General features: G+C 44.7%; 1 protein-coding gene across 6 annotated transcripts in view; it reads left to right on the plus strand.

The window, feature by feature from the left end:
- Nucleotides 1–20,633, plus strand: part of FAXC (failed axon connections homolog, metaxin like GST domain containing) — an 82,024-nt gene that overhangs the window by 27,735 nt on the left and 33,656 nt on the right. For all 6 annotated transcript variants that reach the window (XR_004300008.1, XM_032408189.1, XM_032408192.1 and 3 more), the window contains one exon: nt 9,063–9,286. Coding sequence is in view for 5 of the 6 variants with exons in the window: in XM_032408189.1 (XP_032264080.1) it covers nt 9,063–9,286 (224 nt within the window). In the remaining variant the exon portion in view is untranslated. The remainder of the gene's footprint in view (nt 1–9,062; nt 9,287–20,633) is intronic.

A 20,633-nucleotide genomic window follows, 5' to 3' on the forward strand; every position in this document is an offset into this window, starting at 1 on the left:
TCATGCAAAAGCAGCCATGGATGAATGACACGGAAATGATGAGCAGGACTCTTTCAACGAAACAATAAAAACACTGACATTTGAATTTCATTTAATACAAAATGTATTCTTCTGACTTTTTCCCCCAACCATTAAAAATGTATTTAAAAAAATTTTTTTAACTTTTTTATTTTTATTATTTATTATTTATTTTAGAGAAAGAGAGAGAGAGAGAGAGAGCAAGTGGGTCGGGGGAGGGGCAGAGGGAGAGAGAGAGAGAGAGAATCTCAAGCAGGCTCCACTCGGAGCTCGATCTCATGACCCTGAGATCATGACCTGAGCTGAAAACAAGAGTTGGACACTTAACTGAGCCACCCAGGCCCCCCTCCAACCATTTAAAAATATAGAAACTTTTTAGTCTTTGGGCTGTGTTTTGCTGACCCCTGATCTAGACTACAGCTCACTGAGGTGAGGAAAATATTTCAACTGACTCTGCCCTTTACCCACACAAATTGCGGAAGTAAAATACTATTACATCAGACACCTAGAGGAGGGAACAGAAGACTAAGTCAGGATAGAAGTCTTAGGTGAAATGAATTATTCAAGCTTTGTAAAATTATCATCAGTTTTCCTTAGACGACAAGAGCTTCTCCGTGTTCCAGAAGTCAGGTGTACTAGTGCTTTCTGAGTATCTTTGTCCCGCCTGGCTGACTCCTAGGTTACGTCCCTTGTCTGACCCATCATGCGCTGTGTGGAGGAGTTGCCCGTGTTCTGCGTGTGGTATGGTGTTGGCTAGGACCTGTGAGTTAACAGGCACAGGTCTTTTTGGTTTACAAACTCATTGTCTTGTGGGCTTTTTCTTTGCCTTTCATCCATTTTCTGGAGTTTTAGCACCTTTTTGGACACCCCAGTAGGTAAGAGAAATTTTCTTCCTGATTTCTCTAAACTTTTCTTGTTCCAGAGATTTAATTAAGAATTGTTAAGCCCACTTTTTGGACATTCATTGTGACTCCTGGGTCATTGCTCACCCAGTAGCTTTCACCTCCCCCACTGAGAGATACCCACTCAGTGAAGGGTTGATTGTAGAAGGTTCTTCCCCATCACCTTCTGATCTCATCAATCGACTTTCTTTCTAAATGGAAACTTGCTTGTTCTTTCTAAACAGAAAACTTGCTGTTCCCTCTCTTGGATTTTAAGTGACTCTCTATTTCTCTTTCTGCTTGCAGTTGTTGCCCAGTTTATTCCAGGGCAGACCTGAAGTGCCGCTTCTCTTCCCCCTCTCACTGTAGAGGTGAGGGGGTGGGGAGTGGGAGCAAGGAGGGAACCCGGCAGAGAGTGGAGGCAGGGGTGCAGATTAGCCTGGAAGTCATCACAGACTCCGTATTCCTGGAATGAACACGGTCTTTTCTTGAGGATACCTGTGGAGAACTGCTGGGACTTCCATCTTCTAGAGTGCAGGGGTTAGAGTGTGGGCCAGACGGATGACTGCATGTGATGTCCTGAGCCTCAGGGAAAAGTCCGTGGGACAGAGCCCATCTTCCCTCTTGCCAGGTTCCAGTCCCCACTTTGCAGCAATTGAGGGAAATGAAGAACCAGCACAGAGCCACCCTGACCCTCTCTCTGTGCCTTCTTTGGATGCAGTCCTCCAAAGTGCTACCTTGTTTGACTGATGGGCCCATTAATGCGGAGAGCTCTTGCTTTGTGAGCTAACTGAAAAGACGCTGAAAGTCACCTTTCATTTTCGTTAGTACTTGTGCTACAACTCTTTGATTTTTATAGTGGTTCATGAAATGTATATTCTAGTCAGAAAGACTTTGATCCAGCAAGACTCCCAAGAACCACCTGTCCCTGCTTTTGGCTCTGGGTGTGCAGACGTTCTAGTTCTATATATTTACTCCCTGGTAGAAGTTCATCTTCTGCTCTTTCCCGCCCCTTCTCTCCCTGCACCAGCCCCAGCTAATACTTTATGGGAGGCAGCTCTTGGTGGGGGAGGGAAGGGTGGGAGGGGTGAGTGGGAGAGTTGGGAGGCGGTACCCTGCTAGGGAAGAAGCTTAATTTTATGGACCATAAAAACCCAAGTGCTTGGGGGAGTTGCTTAGGTCACACAGCGACTCTTTTAAGGATAATTTTGTTTCTCTAATCAACTTTTTGATTATAAAATACATTTTCAGAGGGGGGCAGTTAGCCACTATTTCTCATGTGTTTCTCCTCAAAGGTTAATTTGAGAAAGAAATAGTGAAGGTGGGAGGTCAGATCTTGACAGAGATACAAATGTCCAGTGAACTTTCAAAAAAATTCCTAATTCCTTCAATTCCCTTTGGTTCTTAGCAGCAAAAGGAAAGCAAGCCTTCCTCTGTTTCATAAGGTTTCCTAACCTTTAGCTATGTTCTTGCTTCGGAGAGACCTTGAACAGGCTTTCCCTAGAGCTCTAAATCCCAGAGGAGAAAAGACGCCTGTCCCTCCAGTAAGAAAATGCCTGAGAAGGAGAGTTTGTGGACACTCTTCATCAGGTTCCTCTCCTGCTCCCCCCTTTCTTATCTCAGAGGCCACACACAAAATGTGCACCCATGGAAACTGGGGCCAGCATGAGAAATGGACCACCATTTGTAGAAAAATACAAGGATGAGCTTTTCATGAGAGCTTGTTAAATTCTGACAACGCATGATCTCCAAGGTTGTGTCTGTGTTTACAGCGGTGCAGGAGATGAAAGCAATTGTTTGACTCAATGGATTCGAATTATCTGGAGTTTTCAGATATGTTTATTTTGGTCTGAAACTGTAAAAACTCTCTAGGTATGATTTTCTGAAAAGCAAAGACAATGGAAAACTGGCATTTTTACATAAATACCATCCCATCATCCCAAGGCTCTAATTCTGGTTTGTTCAAATAAGCACACGCTAGAAAGAGGTTTTTCTTGAACTTGAAATCCATACCAGCCTGTTCCACTTGCATGACTATTATTGAACATGAGGAAGACAGGTTTTTATCCTCTTTGTTCCACTGAGTGCTTAAGTTAGATCCAATGCAGGCAAGTTGGTATGAAGGGCAGTACGAGAGACATGGGGTCAAATTAGTGGAATGAAATTGAGCTTTGGGAACAGACACTACGGCTTCTTCTGTATGACACGTTAGTGTGGTAAGAGCCTTGTCGGGAGGCGTGAGAGCACTGTGGCAAGCCATCTAGTCATACCACTTTGATCCATTAAAATATAGGCGTTAGAACAGGGAATTCAAATTTGCTTCTAGGTTGGCCATGATTTTTAAATTCTGAATTTGGCTTTTGGTATAGTTTCACTGAATGGGGGAGGTAGGATCCTTTGACTTACCCAAGATCTTATCTAAAAACCAGGAGTCTCTCTCTCCTTAATGACTTAAAATGACTTACCCAAGATCTTATCTAAAAACCAGGAGTCTCTCTCTCCCTGATTACAATTGGATTAATGTGTTTCGCTCTTCCCTGCTCCCCCTGCCCCTAATTTCAGATGTAGTGAGAGGTCCTGTTGGGAGGGGGTGGTCTAGGGCCTGTGCAACTCGGTGAAATCACAGAAGCTTATCATACGCGCCTGCACCCCATGCGTTTAAAAGACAAGCAAACAATGACAGGGATGGAGCAGGACATGGAGAAAGGCGTCCATGGTCAGGAAGGCCACATGCTAAGGCTCACTCATCAAACACTGGATTGCCATGGTTTGCACTTTCCCACATGTTAATATCATCTCTGCTATAGGCCAGGGCTCCTGTTAGGTTATAAGGAGAGATATCTTCATTGAAACATCAGGGGTTGGCTCTTCTTTCCTGTCTTCTTGACCTCCTTTAAAAATATTGAACAGTATTTATTCTTCTGTTCTGACTAAGGTAATCAATCTTTAAGAGAAACCTTGACCCCATTTTGCAGAAGAGATCAGGTGCATCAGTTGTTTAAAGGAAATGAGTATCAACTTTCTGGAAGAGGTTCTCAGAATGATGACTTAATTGTTCAGCCTCGTCTAGTTTCCAGATTGGCCCTCCTTGCCCTCACCAGCTCATGATTCATGACTCCTTGTGCAGTGGGCCTCTTCCGAGTAGAGAGTGACATGGATCTCAGAAGGGAACAGTCAGCCCCTTCTTCATTCTTCAAAGGCATTTCTCTTTTTCCTTCATTCTATTTAAATATTGTCAACCCTTAGAAACACTACTTAGCAGTAGCTGGCTCAGAAGTGAAGCTTTTTTACATGTCAATCAATAATTCATTCTTTCAGTAAACTTAATGAATGACTGACGCCTAGTGGCCAGACTCCATGCTGGATGCGGGGGAATGAGGCGGTAAGATGCTGTCTCCATCCTCTGGTGACTCCCAGGCCGAGGGAGACGTCGAGCCATCGTAACGGTGGGTGCTGGGGGAGAGTTTGAAGAACTGAGGAAAGGCAGCCAGCACCTGCTGGAGTGATGAGGGAAAGGCTTTCCCAGAGGAGATGGTATCACAAACGAAGCGAGGGACCGTCAATGGTGGGTGAAGGGGCTGGACGCCAGGGGAAAGATTAGGATATCTAGGCAGAGGGAGCAGCGTCTGCAAAAGTTCAGAGGTAAGACCGAGGAGCCTGGGAAGGCACTTGTAATTCTGTGTGGCAGGTGCACAGGAGGCAGTGGTGGGGGGGGGGGGGGGGGCGATGGGGCCAGAGAGTGGCCAGCTGAGTGTGAGTCAGACTGTAGGGAGTGGGGGCAGTGTGCCGAGCTCAGGAGCTAGGGGGGGTTCATGAATGGCTCCAAGAAGCAGCCTGATAGGACTAGATTTGTGTTTTAGGAGCTCTTTGTGACTGCCTTGGGACAAATGGATTTCTGAAGGGCCTTAGGGGATGTCAGGAGACCTGTTAGGAGGCCACTGTGCTCAGGGCCAAGAAATGATGAAGGGCTGAGCTACATGCTAATTGAGTTGGAGAAAAGGGCAAATTCACAGGGTGACTGGCTATCAGGAGCGAGCGATAGAGAGCAGTGAAGAACGAGTCCTGGGATTCTTTCTGGCTTGGGTGAGGAGAAGCAGATTTGAAGGGAAGGAAGATCATGAGTCCAAGTTTGGAAATATGGGTTTGCAGTTCCTGAGGACCCCTCACATGGATCCCTGGGTGTCAGGACAAAGGTCTGGGCTGGGTGTAGGTTTGGGAATCATCAGTGTGAAATCATGGGTGTGAATTAGATCATGCCACAAGTGTGGAGTAAGAAATAGGAAGAATAGTGATGAAGATCTTGGGAACATGCATGAGGTGGTGGGAAAAGCAGTAGAGATGTAAGCTAAGGGAGAGCTCTTCTACGAAAGACACGGACAGTGTCACATGTTGCAGACAGTTAAAGAAAGAGAAATATACAAAGAATGTTTAGGGGCACCTGGGCGGTTCAGTCAATTAAGCATCTGACTCTTGATCTCAGCTCAGGTCTTGATCTCAGGGTCATGAGTTCAAGCCCCGTGTTGGGCTCCTTGAAAAGAAAAAAAAAAAAAAAAAAGAAGGAATGTTTATTTGGATTTTGCAACAAGGAGGTATCGTTGATTTGGATAAGAGTAGTTTCGGTCAAGTGTTCATAGTTTGCCGGAAGCTTGGTTATGGAAGGAGGTGGATTCTTGGTTTTAAGGATTTGGAAGCATGTGTAAATGAGGTTTGCTGCCTATAGTGATTAATTTAGGATTCCATGAATTACCCATTTTCTTTGGTGTTTAAAATTTGTACCCACTTCATAGGGATTGACCCTTACAGAGCCTGGCTGGCCCTCATTTGCTTCTCTTCATTGACACTGGCCTGCAGTATTAGGCACAGGGAGTGAAAGAGGAAAGAAATCAAGAGCAGGGTGGGAAAGAGAAGAGAGGAAGACCAGATAGTTTCTCAGGTTACCTCTAGCTGCAAAATTCCAGATCAACCCAGTGTTCCTCCTTCTGTGCCCTCTATTCCACCCACTAATGGAGGTAGAGAACCTTACGCCATTGCGTTAGTGGGGGTTCCTCCAGCTTAGCTGTGCGACCCAGGACAGCTGCCTCTTCCATCCCCATCTGCTACTTGAACCCATTAGTTGTGCAAAGCTCTCTGTCCATCATTGCATCCTCATCCTGTGCACATGCCCCCATTTCCTGCTCTATGGAGGAAACTGAAGTCACTTGGCAGGAACTCTGAACCTCTCTGCAGCCCCTTACCCCTTGCGACACTCTCCTCCTCTCTATCTCAGAGAAAGAGGTGTCTCTGCTTCTCTCCAAGCTGACCCTTCCAGCCTGGCCTTCTCACAGTCTAACTTGCCCTTGACCTGTGGATTCCCTAACACCACTCCTCACCCTAGCAACTTCCTTAGGTGACTCCTCTCCTCTGACAGCTTTAGCACTCTCGCTGACATGCCCTCACCCACAAGTTCTCTATCTTGAGTCTAAACCTGTCTCCTGAGTTCTCAGCCTTCTGGACATTCTCATTTGGGGGTTCCATGGGGCCTTCAAATGCAACAGCTTGATGCATCTTTCATCATCTGCATCTGTCGCACCTGGTGTGTACCCGCCCATATCGGTTAATGGCATTATCATCCACTCAAGTCATCGGCCTGAGAGAAAAGACTTAATCTCTCCTTATACCTAATCCATTGGTCAATAGACTCTTTTTCTCATCCCCCAGAGTTTCTCCTCTGCATTCGCTGTACACCCTCCCTCCGCCCACGTTGCCCTAGTTCTTAGGTCTTGCCAGAGTCTTCTAGCCAGCCTTTCTCCATTTCCAGCCCTTCCTTCACATTGCCTCAAACCTGCTTACATTTCTTGTCTGCTTCAAACGTTTCAGTGGTTCACCTTTGCTTCCAAAATGGAGTTCATCACCCTTTGTCTCAGGCGCATCCGGATCTGGTCCTGGCCCACCCTTCCATCCTCTGCCCAGGCATCCTGTGCCCCCCGGCCGGTGCTCTTCACGCATACCCTTCCTCCTCTGCTCTGCCTGGTGAGCTTCTGCTCATCCCTCAGGATCACTTAGGCTTATGATGAAACCTGTGTAATTCATCTACAAAGAATGTATTTTTTCACATCAACCTGTCAGTTTAGAGCCACCACATTCCTCAGTTTTACTCTTTAGACACTTCCTGGATGCTCTTATGACCTGGTCGTGCTTATTTTGGGATAATTTAGTTTTATTCTCAGTTCATGGACTTGCAAAATAATCAAGGATGGTCTAGCTCTTTTATTGTGCCTTTCAATCCAGTACAACTTGAATCAAAGTGCTGAATTATTCTAATGGAATGAGAAAATTGATACCTTAATTACTGCAGGTGTAAAAAGAAGAGCAAGTAGGAAAGTATTTAGTTTGCATGTTTATAAAGAATTTACCAGAGCAAATGTGAGATCTTTTATGTCAAAAGATCCATTGACTTCTCTGTCCGTATGTATTAGTTACCGTTGCGATGTACTTTTTCCTATTTTCAGCAAAATCCATTTCTTGACTCAATATTTTGAGAGACTTAATAAAAAAGAAGTACACAAAGCTTTCTTTTTTTTTTTTTTTTTAAGATTTTATTTATTTATTTGACAGAGAGAGACACAGCGAGAGAGGGAACACAAGCAGGGGGAGTGGGAGAGGGAGAAGCAGGCTTCCCACGGAGCAGGGAGCCCAATGTGGGGCTCGATCCCAGGACCCCGGGATCATGACCCGAGCCGAAGGCAGATGCTTAACGACTGAGCCACCCAGGCTCCCCGACACAAAGCTTTCTAATAAGATTTGTAGGCATTATTTTAAAAAGGTAATAAAGAAGCGTTTTGGGTATAGTGCAGAGAGTTATGTTGAAATTGGTTGTAGGACTTTTCAGTAAAAATCAGGAATGCTTAAAAACTTTTAGAGAAATCTTCTGTTTCTTATTTTCTTTTTTATAGAGGAAAGAACAGTGGAAAGAATAGAACTATACAAAATGATCAACATTTCAGGGACTTTTTTTTTCTTTAAAAAATTGAGGTGGAAAATAGCTATTATTTATTATAATTCCTTGTGTTTTCTCTGTAAAAATATTTTTCACTCTTTTGATTTTTTCAAAGTGGCCATTATTGTTCTTTGAACCAACACTAGGAGGAGAGATGACTGCCAGTACATCTTTTTTGCTCGTTATGGGGTAAAACTAAAATATCTTCTGTTGGCACTCCCACAGCTACATTTTTCTCAGCCTTCAGTAGGAACCCCTTTTAATTTCTGTGTACCGACACTCTTAGCCAGAGAGACATTCCTGCAATCGCATAGATTCAGAGCCCCTAATCAGCCGAGGCCCGAGTGTTGTAGCCGGCAGCCCACGGGGACTGAGCTGCTGCTCAGCTGGGTCTCCGTGTTCCATGGCCACACCTGGACAGGAGAGTTGGCCCCAGGCACCACCCAGATGGGAAAAGTGACTCAGCTGAGTTCCTTCGGTCTTCGTATTCACTTTAGAGATCTGGAGCCCAAACTGAAACAGTTCTCCAGGCTTTCTGGAGAGCAAATCATGTACATAATATTTATAATTTATATAGTTTATACCAACATTAGATAGGTATACTACTCCCTAATCCTCTGTCAAAAAGGCAAAAGTTTTCTTTTTTAAACAACTCTTTGATATGGTAAAATCTAAAACGCATACACAAATTGTGCGAAACAAAAAGGTGCAGCTTAATTAATGAACACAGCATATATCTGCACACCCATTCCTCAGATCAAGAAAGAGAATGAAGCCAGCCCTGTAGTCTCTGTGCCTCCTTCCTGGTGTCCCCGTGGGTACGCACGGTTCTGCCTCAAAACCTTTGGAAGTGCGTTTCTCCTGTTTTCTGTGGGGTTGCCTAAGAAGGTGCAGAAGCCGGCCTTGGGAGGTGGGGGGGTGTGGATCTGAGGGCGGGGGCCCGGAGATGTTTGGTGGAATTGTAGCATGGCATCGTTATCTGGATTTGTTCTAGTTTCTCTTACAGACCCGAAGTCTAGGCATTGGCCAGAAGCTGTTGTCGTATCTGCAGAGACTGCTCTTTGTAAAGCTGCTCTGGCTCATTTCCTCTAGAGTGTGCTGACTTGTGACGCACTCACTGGAAATGGACTCTGAGGAGCTGACATACATCTAATGCCCAGTAGTAACCTGTTTCCACACAATTCCAGGACGTTAGCTTATTGCCAGTGGGTGGACAATCTCAATGAGACCCGGAAGATGCTCTCTCTTAGTGGTGGCGGTCCCTTCAGTAACCTGCTGAGGTGGGTCGTGTGCCACATAACGAAAGGAATTGTGAAGCGCGAGATGCACGGCCACGGCATTGGCCGCTTCTCAGAGGAAGAGATTTACATGCTGATGGAGAAGGACATGCGGTCCTTGGCAGGGCTTTTGGGTAACGTACCACACCTTCTATTCTCTATTTTATATAATCTGTACTTTTTTGCATGATTAGTAAAGCGCTGTTAGTTGACTGATTTAAAGTTTTATTTGGATTGGTTTCTTTGCTTCCACGTGTAGGTGGCAGTCCTACCATTTAACCCGACCCCCTAATTTTCAGGAGCAAACGTCTCTCTCCTTCGTCACTAGCATGAGCCAGGCTAGTGTGGCGAGGCCGGTGCGGAGAGGACACAGAGCGGGCCCCCAGCGGCTTGGAACGTGTTGTGAGCCAAGGGTGATTGTGAGCAAGGGAGCTCTTCTATTTATACACAGGCCAGGGTGAAAGGGCTGCTTGTAAACACCTCTGCTGGAAGAGTCAACTGCGTCTCCGTGGCCATCAAGCCGGTTCTGACCCATTCCGCGTGCACCTGCCGCGTGTCATTTCTCATGCCTGAGTTTCCATTTGTGATCTTAGCACTCTTCTTACGAGCGTGTTGTAATTCTTCTGATTTTGCATTTACTGCGCACAGTGGGTTTCCCTGTGCTTGGGAAGCCCCTCCAGGGGGAGCCTGGAGCAGCATACGTGTGGGTGGGTGAGGCTGCTGAGTGGAGTTCGGTGTCTTTGCTCCCCTGGTTGGCTGGAGGTGGCTGGGCTGATGTGACTGTGCTGGGCGGAGCTCGAGTCTTACCGATGTCAGTTCATAAACACATCATGTGAGTTCAAGAGCTTCTGTGTCGGAAATGATGGTTTTTCCTGGGGACAACTAAGGTCTAGGGAGCCAAGCCCTCTATGTGACCAGTCACGTGACCTGGTCCTTTGGGACTGCTTATTTTGCCCGGGGAAGGTGAGTTTCCACCTAAAAGGCACCCTTACCTCCATTCTAGAGCATATTACGTTCCTCACCTCCTCCAGGAAGTGGGGTTAGGGTCTGTTTTGTTGAAACCCACGTGGGGCTCCAGGAACTGGGGGCTGTACTAGGTAGGCCCTGCCCCGTCCAGGGTGACTCGTTCTGACTGGCTCCTTCCCTCTTCTGCACTCCAGATGCTTCCTGGACCTGGAGTGCCCCCCTGAACCCTGGCCTGCAGGGGAAGAGCCCAACAGCATATCCAGCTCTTGGCCAGCTTTGTTTTGGGGGGGTGGTTTGATGCTGACCAGACCTTCTCGTGCTTTGCCTCTCTAGGCCCAGAGGGGCCTGCCTGACGTAGATATGAGTGGAATTGGCCTCAAGTTTGCCTCGTTCCCGTGGAAACAGTCCTGGGCTCACAGCCTCACAGAGCAGGTCTGCCGCGGGCTGTTTCCTCCTTAGTGATGGCCCTACCTGCTCACTGCTTCCTTTCCAGCCCACGCTGTCGGAGCCCCAGAAGCCAGGCACTGAGGCCTCAGAGTTAAGCCAGAGATTATGCAGTAAAGTGCTGCTCTTCTCTAAAAACTTCACAGTATTGGTTCCTTAACCAGGGAGGGCTGATTGTCACTTTTCTGGAACGCTTCTTCTGGTTGGGAGAACCAGGGAGCAGGGGGATAGCGATTCTCTGGTACTTAATGACTTAGCAAAATGCTTCTTCCCCGATTATGGTGAGGTGGGAGGTAGAGCTATTGTCGGCAGCTAGGTTGGATATCTGGCAAGTATTCCAAACAGCATCAAGTCTAGATCATTTCCTGAGATGAGAAATTGATTCGGCTATTTGAGGGCCACCTGGGTGGCTCAGATGGTTAAGCGTCTGCCTTCGGCTCAGGTCATGATCTCAGGGTCCTGGGATCCAGCCCCGCATCGGGCTTCCTGCTCAGCTGGGAGCCTGCTTCTCTCTCTCCCACTCCCCCTGCTTGTGTTCCTGCTCTCGCTGTCTGTCTCTGTCAAATAACTAAATAAAATCTTTTAAAAAATATTGATTTGGCTATTTGAAAAGCAGGAGTTTGCTGGAGTTCTATTCCACGTGGGAGCTCGGGGAACAGTCTAGGCTCTCATAGGAGAAGCACTTTTGCTGCCTTTGGGGAGAGAGAGACTCCTTGGCTGAACATCAGAGGTTTTCTTACTAAATGAGGCAGAAAGCATCACCTCCCCCCTCACCTGGAGATATAGCTTACTTTTAAGGCCCAGGTGCCTGAGAGACTCAAAATGCATAATGACTTTTTGTTAAGTAGTTCAAGATTTGGGGAAATTGTCTAGGGATGTATTTGAATCATCAAGATAAATTAATTATTGGTATTTCAATTCAGTTGACTTCAAGGATTGAAGACCTTCTTTGGGGCAGGAGCTGGGGAATACAAAAGTGGATAAGAGATGGTCCCCTCTCTCAGGTAGCTTACTATCCAGTGGGAGAGACGAACTTATAAACCAGGAATAGGTGAATTATGGCCCATAGCTGGTGGCCTGTTTTTTTTTTTAATGGCCTATGAGCTAAGAATCATTTTTATATTATTAAAATGTAAGGAAAAAAATGCAACAGAGATCAAATATGGCCCAGAAAGCCTAAAATATTTACCATCTGAAGCTCCATAGAATTTTGCTGACCTCTGCTCTAAATGAGTACCCACGTTCAAGTTGGGCTCTAACAGGTGTCATGACAGAGGTTTGTGCTTGGTGCCCTGGAGACACAGGAGTAGGGGTGAAATGGCAGGGAGAGCTTGGGAGGGCTAGAGAAGAGGCAGCAGGTGTTTTGGCCCCAGAAAGTAAACAGTTGTCCCAAGGAAGAAAATAGGGAAGGACCATCTGGGCAAATCATGAGAAAAGGAGTCACAAGTGAGGGGCATTTTGTAATCATGGTCGAAATGAAGGTTTAAAGGTAGTTTGGGGCCATATTATAAAAGGTCACAGTTACGCTGAGATATAAAACATGTAGGTGGTGCAGACTTCTAATATTAGAGAGAAAGAGGCATATTTGTGATTTAGAAAAGTGGCTCTGTTGCTGTCATGGCAGACGGCTTGGGCCTGAGGGATGGGTGGTAACGAGAGACTGAAGAGAGGCGGTACATATCTTTGGATGTAGTTTAAAAAATTGTGATTAAGTTCAAATTAAAATAAAAAATTAAATTTAAACAAAATAAAAATTAGTTGAGAAAGATGATATCTTTGTGTTGGAAAGGAGGAGACAAAATTATTATTTATAGAAATTAAGAGATTATGTAGCTAAAATAGGGGCACCTGGGTGGCTCAGTCAGTTAAGCATCTGCCTCCGGTCAGGTCATGATCCCGGGGTCCTGGGATCGAGCCCCACATCAGGCTCCCTGCTCGGCGGGAAGCCTGCTTCTCCCTCTCCCTCTGCCTGCCGCTCCCCCTGCTTGTGCTCTTTCTCTGTCAAATAAATAAATAAAATCTTTTTAAAAAAAAGAAATTATGTAGCTAAAATAATGGAGAATTGAAATTATAGTTAATGAGAGAGTTCAGTAATTTTACAAAGTTACAGATATCCAGATGGCCAACAGACACATGAAAAGATGCTCAACATCACTCGTTATCAGGGAAACGCAAATCAAAACTACAATATATCGCCTCACAGCTGTCAGAGTGGCTAAAATTAACAACACAGGAAACAACATGTTGGTGAGGATGTGGAGAAAGGGGAAACCTTTTGCACTGTTGGTGGAATGCAAATTCGTGCATCCATTGTGGAAATCTGTATGGAGGTTCCTCAAAAAATTAAAAATAGAACTACCCTTTTTTTTTTAAGATTTTATTTATTTGAGAGAGAGAGAGAGAGAGAATGAGCAGTGGGGACAGGCAGAAGGAGAGGGAGAGAGAGAAGTAGACTCCCTGCTGAGCAAGGAGCCCGATGTGGGGCTCACCTGAGCTGAAGGCAGACGCTTAACCGACTGAGCCACTCAGGTGCCCCAAAATCGAACTTACCGTATGACCCAGGAATTGTACTACTGGTTATTTACCCAAAAAATAGAAAAACACTAACTAAAAGGGATACATGCACCCTTATGTTTATTGTAGCATTATTTACAATAGCCAAACTATGGAAGCAGCCCAAGTGTCCACTGATGGATGAATGGATAAAGAAGATAAATATATATATAATGGAATACTATTCATCCATAAAAAGAATGAAATCTTGCCATTTGCAACACCATCGATTGAGCTAGAGAGTATTATAGTAAGTGAAATAAGTCAGTCAGAGAAAGAGATACCATAGGATCTCACTCATATGTGGAATTTAAGAAACAAAACAAAGGAAACTAGAGAGAGAGACAAACCAAGAAACAGACTCTTAACTATAGGGAACAAACTCATGGTTACCAGAGGGAAGGTGGGTGGAGGGATGGAGGAAATAGGGGATGGGGATTATAGAGTACATTCATCATGATAAAATAAACTAAAATAAAATGATAAAAAGTTTACAAAGTTACAAACATGTAAATCTTGATATCTCAAATAACTGATTAGGAAATATAGTTAAAAATTTCCATTTATAATAATAAAAAATCAAAATATTAGAAATATGATGTATTAGAAATATTCAGGTCCTACAGAAATAAAATTAGATAGTCCTAATAAGAGATAGTAGGTTTTTTAGAAAATGGGGAGTATACCTTCATTCATTCATTTGAGAGTGATACCTCTGGAGCCAGAGGTCAAACCTAGCTCCATCACTTCCGAGCTCTGCAACCTTGGGCAAGTTTCTTAACTTCTCTAGGCCTCAGTTTCCTTATGTGTAAAATGGGGACAATAATGGTGAAAAGAAAAGTAGCACATGTAAAGTGCTCAGAGGTAGTGCCTGCAGGTCGTAAGCAATCAAGTAACAAGCAAGTGTAAAACACAACTGCAGTGAGGACAGGAAGCAGAGGTCCGCGGTGCTGCGAGGGCTGATGATGCGGGGAGGGTTGCCCAGTGGTCAGTGTTAGTCTCCATTCAGTTCTGCATGTTCCCGTGTCCCTTGGGGCAGGTGTGTACGTTGGAAGCAGAGATACGACCTGTAGCGGCTGCCTGACTTTCACGTCATGCGAGAAGTGCGGATGCTGTCTATTTCTCTCCCCTCCCCAAAGGGTGAGAATCAGAAAAGCATGGAAGACATAAAAATCAAGAAGAGAAAGGTTAGGTTTTTGGGAGGCAGTGTGGCTGGAGACAGGAACTCTAGTGGCCACACGAGAGAGGTATTTCTGGAGTCAGATCCCCCGGGGTTCGCATCTTGGGCTCCGCCACTTAGCAGCTGTGTGACTTCCCATGAACCACCTGAACTTTTTCATCACAAAATGGGGGTGAGAACAATGCGTCCAGCATAGAGTGCAAGGACTCAGTGAGCACTTCTGTAATGTACTTACTACAGCGTTTGGCACATAAACAATGCTGAAAAGTATTAGCTATTATCATTACCACTGTCACAAGTTTTGTATGTAACACGACTTGTAACAAGAACATTGTTTTCTGAGAAAAAAGTCTAAGGAAACCTTTTCTCTGATTTTTACATGTATTAGTTAATTGTAGAAACTTGGGGAAGTTCAGAAGCACACAGAGAAGGAAACTAAGTCACTGTAATCTTGTAACTTACTGCTTGCTAACCACAGTTGTCCTTTTGGTACACGTCTTTCCAATATTTTTATGTGTAATTTTGAATCATATAGATGTATTTGTGTAAATGCACACATACACATAATTTTCCAACCTGTCTTTTCCTCACTTAATATATTGCAAATATTTTTTCCTATACCATATAATGCTGTGTGCCTGGTATCACATAAAACTGACGTAAATCTCATCAGCCTTCTGCCTCTTTTATATTTCTGTTCTACCATTAATCCTGAGTCTACAGGTATGAACTTGAAGTGGAAGGGAAATAAGACAGAATGAATATAAGAAAATAAGAATATAGCTGTGTCCCACGTTAGCACAGAGATCCCCAGCTGTGATCATTTGATAGGAGATTAAAATAAGAAAGAAGATGGAATCTGGTACACAGTAGAAGTAACACCACCCATTTGGCAGATGAAGAAACTGAGGCACAGAGAGGTTGAGTGGCTTGCCCACAGTTACACACAGTAAAAAGAGACATTGGTGAACAAGTTGGGCACAGGCCTGAGCTGCTAGAGCTGCCACGTGATGAAGATACTGTTGCAAACATTTATAAAATGGCAAGACTTGTGAGAAGTACCACCTGGAGAAGTACTAGGTGCAAGGAGGGCGCTTTTGTGGGAGAGACTAGTGTGGTCAGGGAGGTTATGCAAGACTTCTTTGAGGACATGATACTTCTGGACTCTGAAAGATAAGCTGGAGTTAGGCAGGCATGTGTGTGAGGAGGAGGAATGGGGTGGGACGGGAGACCAGCTTGGAACATAGAAGGGGCATCACGTGTGAAGGCTCTGACATGAAAAGCAGCTGGAAGCCTTCAAGGAATGAAAAGATGGCTAGTGTGTTAGTAACTGTGAGAACCGAAGTGTGGCATGAGGTAGAGGTGGGCGGGGGGCTAGATCACACAGGTCTTCTATATCACTTAAATAATCTTGGCCTTTGTTCTAACAACAATGGAAGCTGTCAGAGGTTGAAATCGGGGAAGTGGCATGATGCCCTAGAGGGGCCAATAGTGGATGTGGGGTCCAGTGAGGAGGCTGTTGCAGCCCAGGAAAGGTAAGATGGTGTTGTGGGTTACAGCCACGGTGACAGAGTTGGACATACGATGGTGGTTTAGAGCTATATTCTAGAGACAGAATTGACTACAGTTTGGTGACTGTGTGTGGGGGGAGAGAGGCGGGGATGAGAGGGCAGGGGTAAGGAATAACCAGGTTCTTGAACACTTAGTGGACAAAGTAGCCATTCAGAATTGGAGAATGCTGGAGTAGAGGGGATGATCATGAATTTCAGGGGTGGGTACGCTGAGTCTCAGATCCCTGTGAGACAGGCACGAGTGGAGACAAAGCATAAGATAAGGGCGCCCTTTTTTTTCTTGACTCATTAAAAAAAAATTTTTTTTTAAAGATTTGGGAGAGCTAGAGCACGCGCGGGGGGAGGGGCAGAGGGAGAGGGAGAAGCAGACTCCCCGCTGAGCAGGGAGCCCGATGCGGGGCTTGATTCCCAGGACCCTGGGATCATGACCTGAGCCAAAGGCAGACGCTTAATGACTGAGCCACCCAGGCGCTCCATTTAAAAAAATGTTTTTAAAAAAGATTATTTATTTGAGAGAGAGAGCACGAGTGAGGGGAGGAAAGGCGGCCTCTTCAATCAGTACAGAAAAGACAAATTAATTCAGTAAATGGTGTTGGGACAGCTGGCTGACCTTTTGGAACAAAATAAGTACAGTCCTCCTGACTTTATGTCATATACCTGAATACATTCCAAATGGAGTGAGCATTTAAATGTAAAAAATAAACCATAAAGGTGTCAGGATAAACTATGGGAAACTTTTATATAATCTTGAACTTGGGAAAGTTTTTCTAAATATGGTACCAAAGGAAGAAGTGACAAAAAGTTGGATTGCTAGATTTCTTGAGACAAATAAAACCACCTGGATGTCAATAATCACCATAAATGAAGTTAAAATTGAAACGGAAAGCTGGAAAAAACGTTTGCAACCTGTGACAAAAGAATTAATGTTACTATTTGAAGAACTTCTGCAAATCTGTAAGAAATGTGAATACTTGGAGAAAACTGGACAAAAGACATAGAAAGAGAATTTGCAAAAATGACACACGTGATGAATAAATATATGAAAAATGTTGAACCTCTTTAGTAATCAGAGCAATGCAAGTTAACAAAGGAGGCACCACTCTGTCCATCAGGTGGGCAAAGTTTTGTTTGTTTGTTTGTTTGTTTTCTTAATGTGATGAACTGGGGGGGGTGTGAAGGAGACCCTGCCATACTGTACTGATGGGAAATAAAAACTAGGACATACTTTCTGGAGTTGAGTTCCACAGTTTTAAAAGTCATAACATCTTACATATTTACTTATTAAATAATTCAAAAAATCAGGAATTAAAGCTTTGAACCTTAACAAGAAGAAATAGGGAGAAATGTCAAATTCTGTACTTAGGTCCCCAGATTGAATTGCACAAATACAGGGCGGGGGAGAGACATGTGAGAAAGAGACTTCAGGATTTTAGTGGTTTTCATCCTCTGGATGTCACCAGTGTGATGGACTGTCAAAAAGCTAATAAAAACCTAGCCTGTTTAACGCAGCATAGTGTCTATAGATCTATCTATAAAAAGGATTGTAATACTGAAACATTAAAATCCGAGCAGTTATTAATAGTATGGGTCCCTGGTTTTTGTTTGCGATGGTAATGGGAAACTAAAGTTATTTAGGTAGAAAGGCACTTGCAATTTTCACTGCTTTCAGCTCTTTAGGTGCCCACTTGCGGGTCATTTGGGAGTAATTGGCATTTTTCTCTAGAATGATATCATCCCATCAGTTCTCTTTGGCCACAGACATACCTAAAGAAATTATTATTACTTCAGAATATGTTCTAAAGGGCTAAGCGGTGATCTGTGGTGTCAGGAGTTGGGAGTCCAGTGGACTAAGGTTCCTAGTTTGTAAAACAGCTTGGGACAACTAAAGGGTTTTTTTTTTTTAAGGGTACAAAGTTAAATGACGACAAGGAGAAGGTAAAAACACTCGACTCATAATTTGCCTCTGTATAGGTAAGAATGGAAATCCAAACTAGGTGAGAAGGTTGCAAGAGAGCACTTCGGTATTTTCAAACAACTAAAAGACTAACAAGCAAACTAATTATTTGAGCGTTATTTTGTATTAGTTTCACACTAAGTGTAATGTTAGGCTCTTGGGAAACAAAGATGAGTAAGAATGGTCTCTACCTTGAAGAAGCTTATAAACCAGTAGCACTTAAGTCTCTAAGTCCAAACAATGTCCATTGTGAATAAATCATACCAAAATGACTATTGTGTCTTGACTTGTTGGATTTACCAATTGGATAGACCATGTCTTGATTTATTCAAACCATTAGATACCATCTCTCAAGATATTCTTGTAGGCAAGATGGCTGGTTTTCAGAGGGGGCTTCCATGGGTGCATATGTTGCCACCAAGCTTCCTTAAGTGCTCTGGTGGGGAGGAGAGGAAGCCCTAGCAGGTTGGACTCTCTCCACCCCTCTTTTACCTAGAACAGCTCCCTTGTTATCTGTTTATATATTGGAAATCCGTTTTATTTTGGTTTGATAGAGAACTTTCCCTACCAAAGAAAAAAATTTGAAAGCCCCCAGATTAACTAGTGGATTTGTGGCTGATTGAGTGACAGTATCTTTACAGTGCCGATCAACGGCTTGGTATCGCTTAAAGAGAGCTCTCCAGGGACTCTGCTCTTGACTTTTCTCAGTGACCAGTTGACACCTTCAAAGGCGTGCTTAGTGGTTTTTGAATGACTCTAGGTGGAAGGACAGCTAAAAAACTGGGTGGGAAAATCAGGAATCAAAGCTTTGAACCTTAACAGGACAAAACCTAATAGGGAGAAACGTCAAATTCTGTACCTCGCCTGTTTAATGCAGTGTAGTGTTTCAGCTTAAAAGTTGTTTCCTTAAGGAAACCTTTCTGGACCTTTTGTCCCAGTGTGTCAGGCAAACCTGTTCCTTGCCCCCAGGCACTTGGTGCTTTCTTCCTCAGAGCACTCCTTGCACCTTCTTTTAATGATTTGGTTTGTCTCCTCAGCTCAGCTGTGCCAGGCCTGGTGTTTTCATTTCTATCTCTAGGGCGTGACTGAGTGCCCGTCGCACGTTAGGCATCAGGCGAGTGTTTGTTGAACAAAGGAGTTCAATGTTAAGTTCTGGGATCTGTCTTTTTTTTTTTTTTTAAGATTTTATTTATTCATTTGAGAGAGAGAGAGAGACAGAGAGAGCACAAGCAGAGGGAGAGGGAGAATCTGACTCCCTGCTGAGCTGGGAGCCCGATGCGGGGCTCGATCCCAGGACCTGGAGATATGACCTGAGCCGAAGGCAGACGCCCAACCATCTGAGCCACCCAGGCGCCCCTGGGATCCATCTTTTAAGGGAACTTGACCGAACTAGGGTGTGCCCAGAGAACGGTGGTTAGGAAGGTGGTTAAGTCTCAAAATAATTTCATGCAAGGAATTTGAGGATCCTGGGGGAGGATGGTCTGCAGAAGTGAAGATGTATGGGTCATATACCGGCGTTTTTCTGACTTAGGTGTTGTGGCAGAAGATGGACGTATTTGGGGAAGGGGGAGGGGAACAGAGGAGAGGGTGGAGTGTGTATGTGGGGGAATGACAACAGATTACAACTCGGGGTAAGGCAGCACTTTAAACAGACCAGTCCTAAATGGGAAGGGCTTGTCTTGTGGAGCGGTTGTTCTTTGGGATTACTCCGAGGTGAGGTTGATGACCAGCACCACCAGTCAGCAACCACCATCACAGGTGGTGAGATCTTTCACTAGAGATGGTCTCTGGGGGGTCCTTCCAGTTCTGATGGTTTCATGATTTTATATTCACTCTCTAGAGAGGAGAGCAGAGATGTTTCCACATTACGAAACAAGGCAGAGGCCAAAGTAGAGATCACTCGAGTTCTGGTTGGTCTCTTGGACTGTGATTTATGTTAGGTTGCCGCTCCTGCCTTCGGCGGGCCCCGTGCTTTAAATGATCTGTGTTTACGTCTCCAACCAACGATGGTGGGTTCCCAATAAACCTCTCTTCTAATCTTCCACTTTTTAAAAGTTATTTTGACTCAAAGGTTTTTGGACAGGGGATTTTGTTTTGTCTTGTTTTTAAGCAAGCTTGGGAACAGGCTATTTTAATAGCTGCTCTTCCCACCCTGTTTAATTATATTATGCAAACAGCACTGCATCACGCAGGTGTGGAGGTCTAGGCTGGGAGCCACCTGGGCCACAGCAGCCACACACGGTGCCTCCCAGGGAAAGTGACGGGGGCGGCGGGGAGGCCTTCAGGACTAGGTGCTGGAAAAAGACGAGAAGCATTAGGTTTTATCTACCACATTTAGCATATGTTGAGTAACTGAACAGAGGGCAGAGGAATAAAGACATAGAAGTAATTTTGCCTGTCAATCTAGCTAGAAAGATAAACACACAGATAAAAGAAGAAAATAATAAGACACTAAAAGGAATGTTTTGGAACCTCAAAGCAGTGTTTCCTAATGGGGTTCTAAGCCCTCTCCAAATTACCGGCACTATCTCGCATAATGGTGGTTCTTGGCCCTGATTGCTCATTAGATCACCTCAGGGGCTTATAAAACACAGCTGCACAGGCCCTGTGCCAGGCCAAATAATTCAGATCTCTGGGAGTGGGGTCTGGGGAAAGGTATTTTTTAAACTGAGCAGGTGATTCACATGTGTCTGTAATCTAATACATAGGGCAGCCAGGAGGTCAGAAGGGCTGGCCTCGGTGCTGGGAGGAGGACTGGAGGGGGGCGGGGTAAAGACTGGGGAGGGGTAAAGACTGGTGTGTGGGGGGGTAAA

Source organism: Phoca vitulina, unplaced genomic scaffold (assembly GCF_004348235.1).
Source record: "Phoca vitulina isolate PV1807 unplaced genomic scaffold, GSC_HSeal_1.0 scaffold9, whole genome shotgun sequence".
NCBI lineage: Eukaryota > Metazoa > Chordata > Mammalia > Carnivora > Phocidae > Phoca > Phoca vitulina.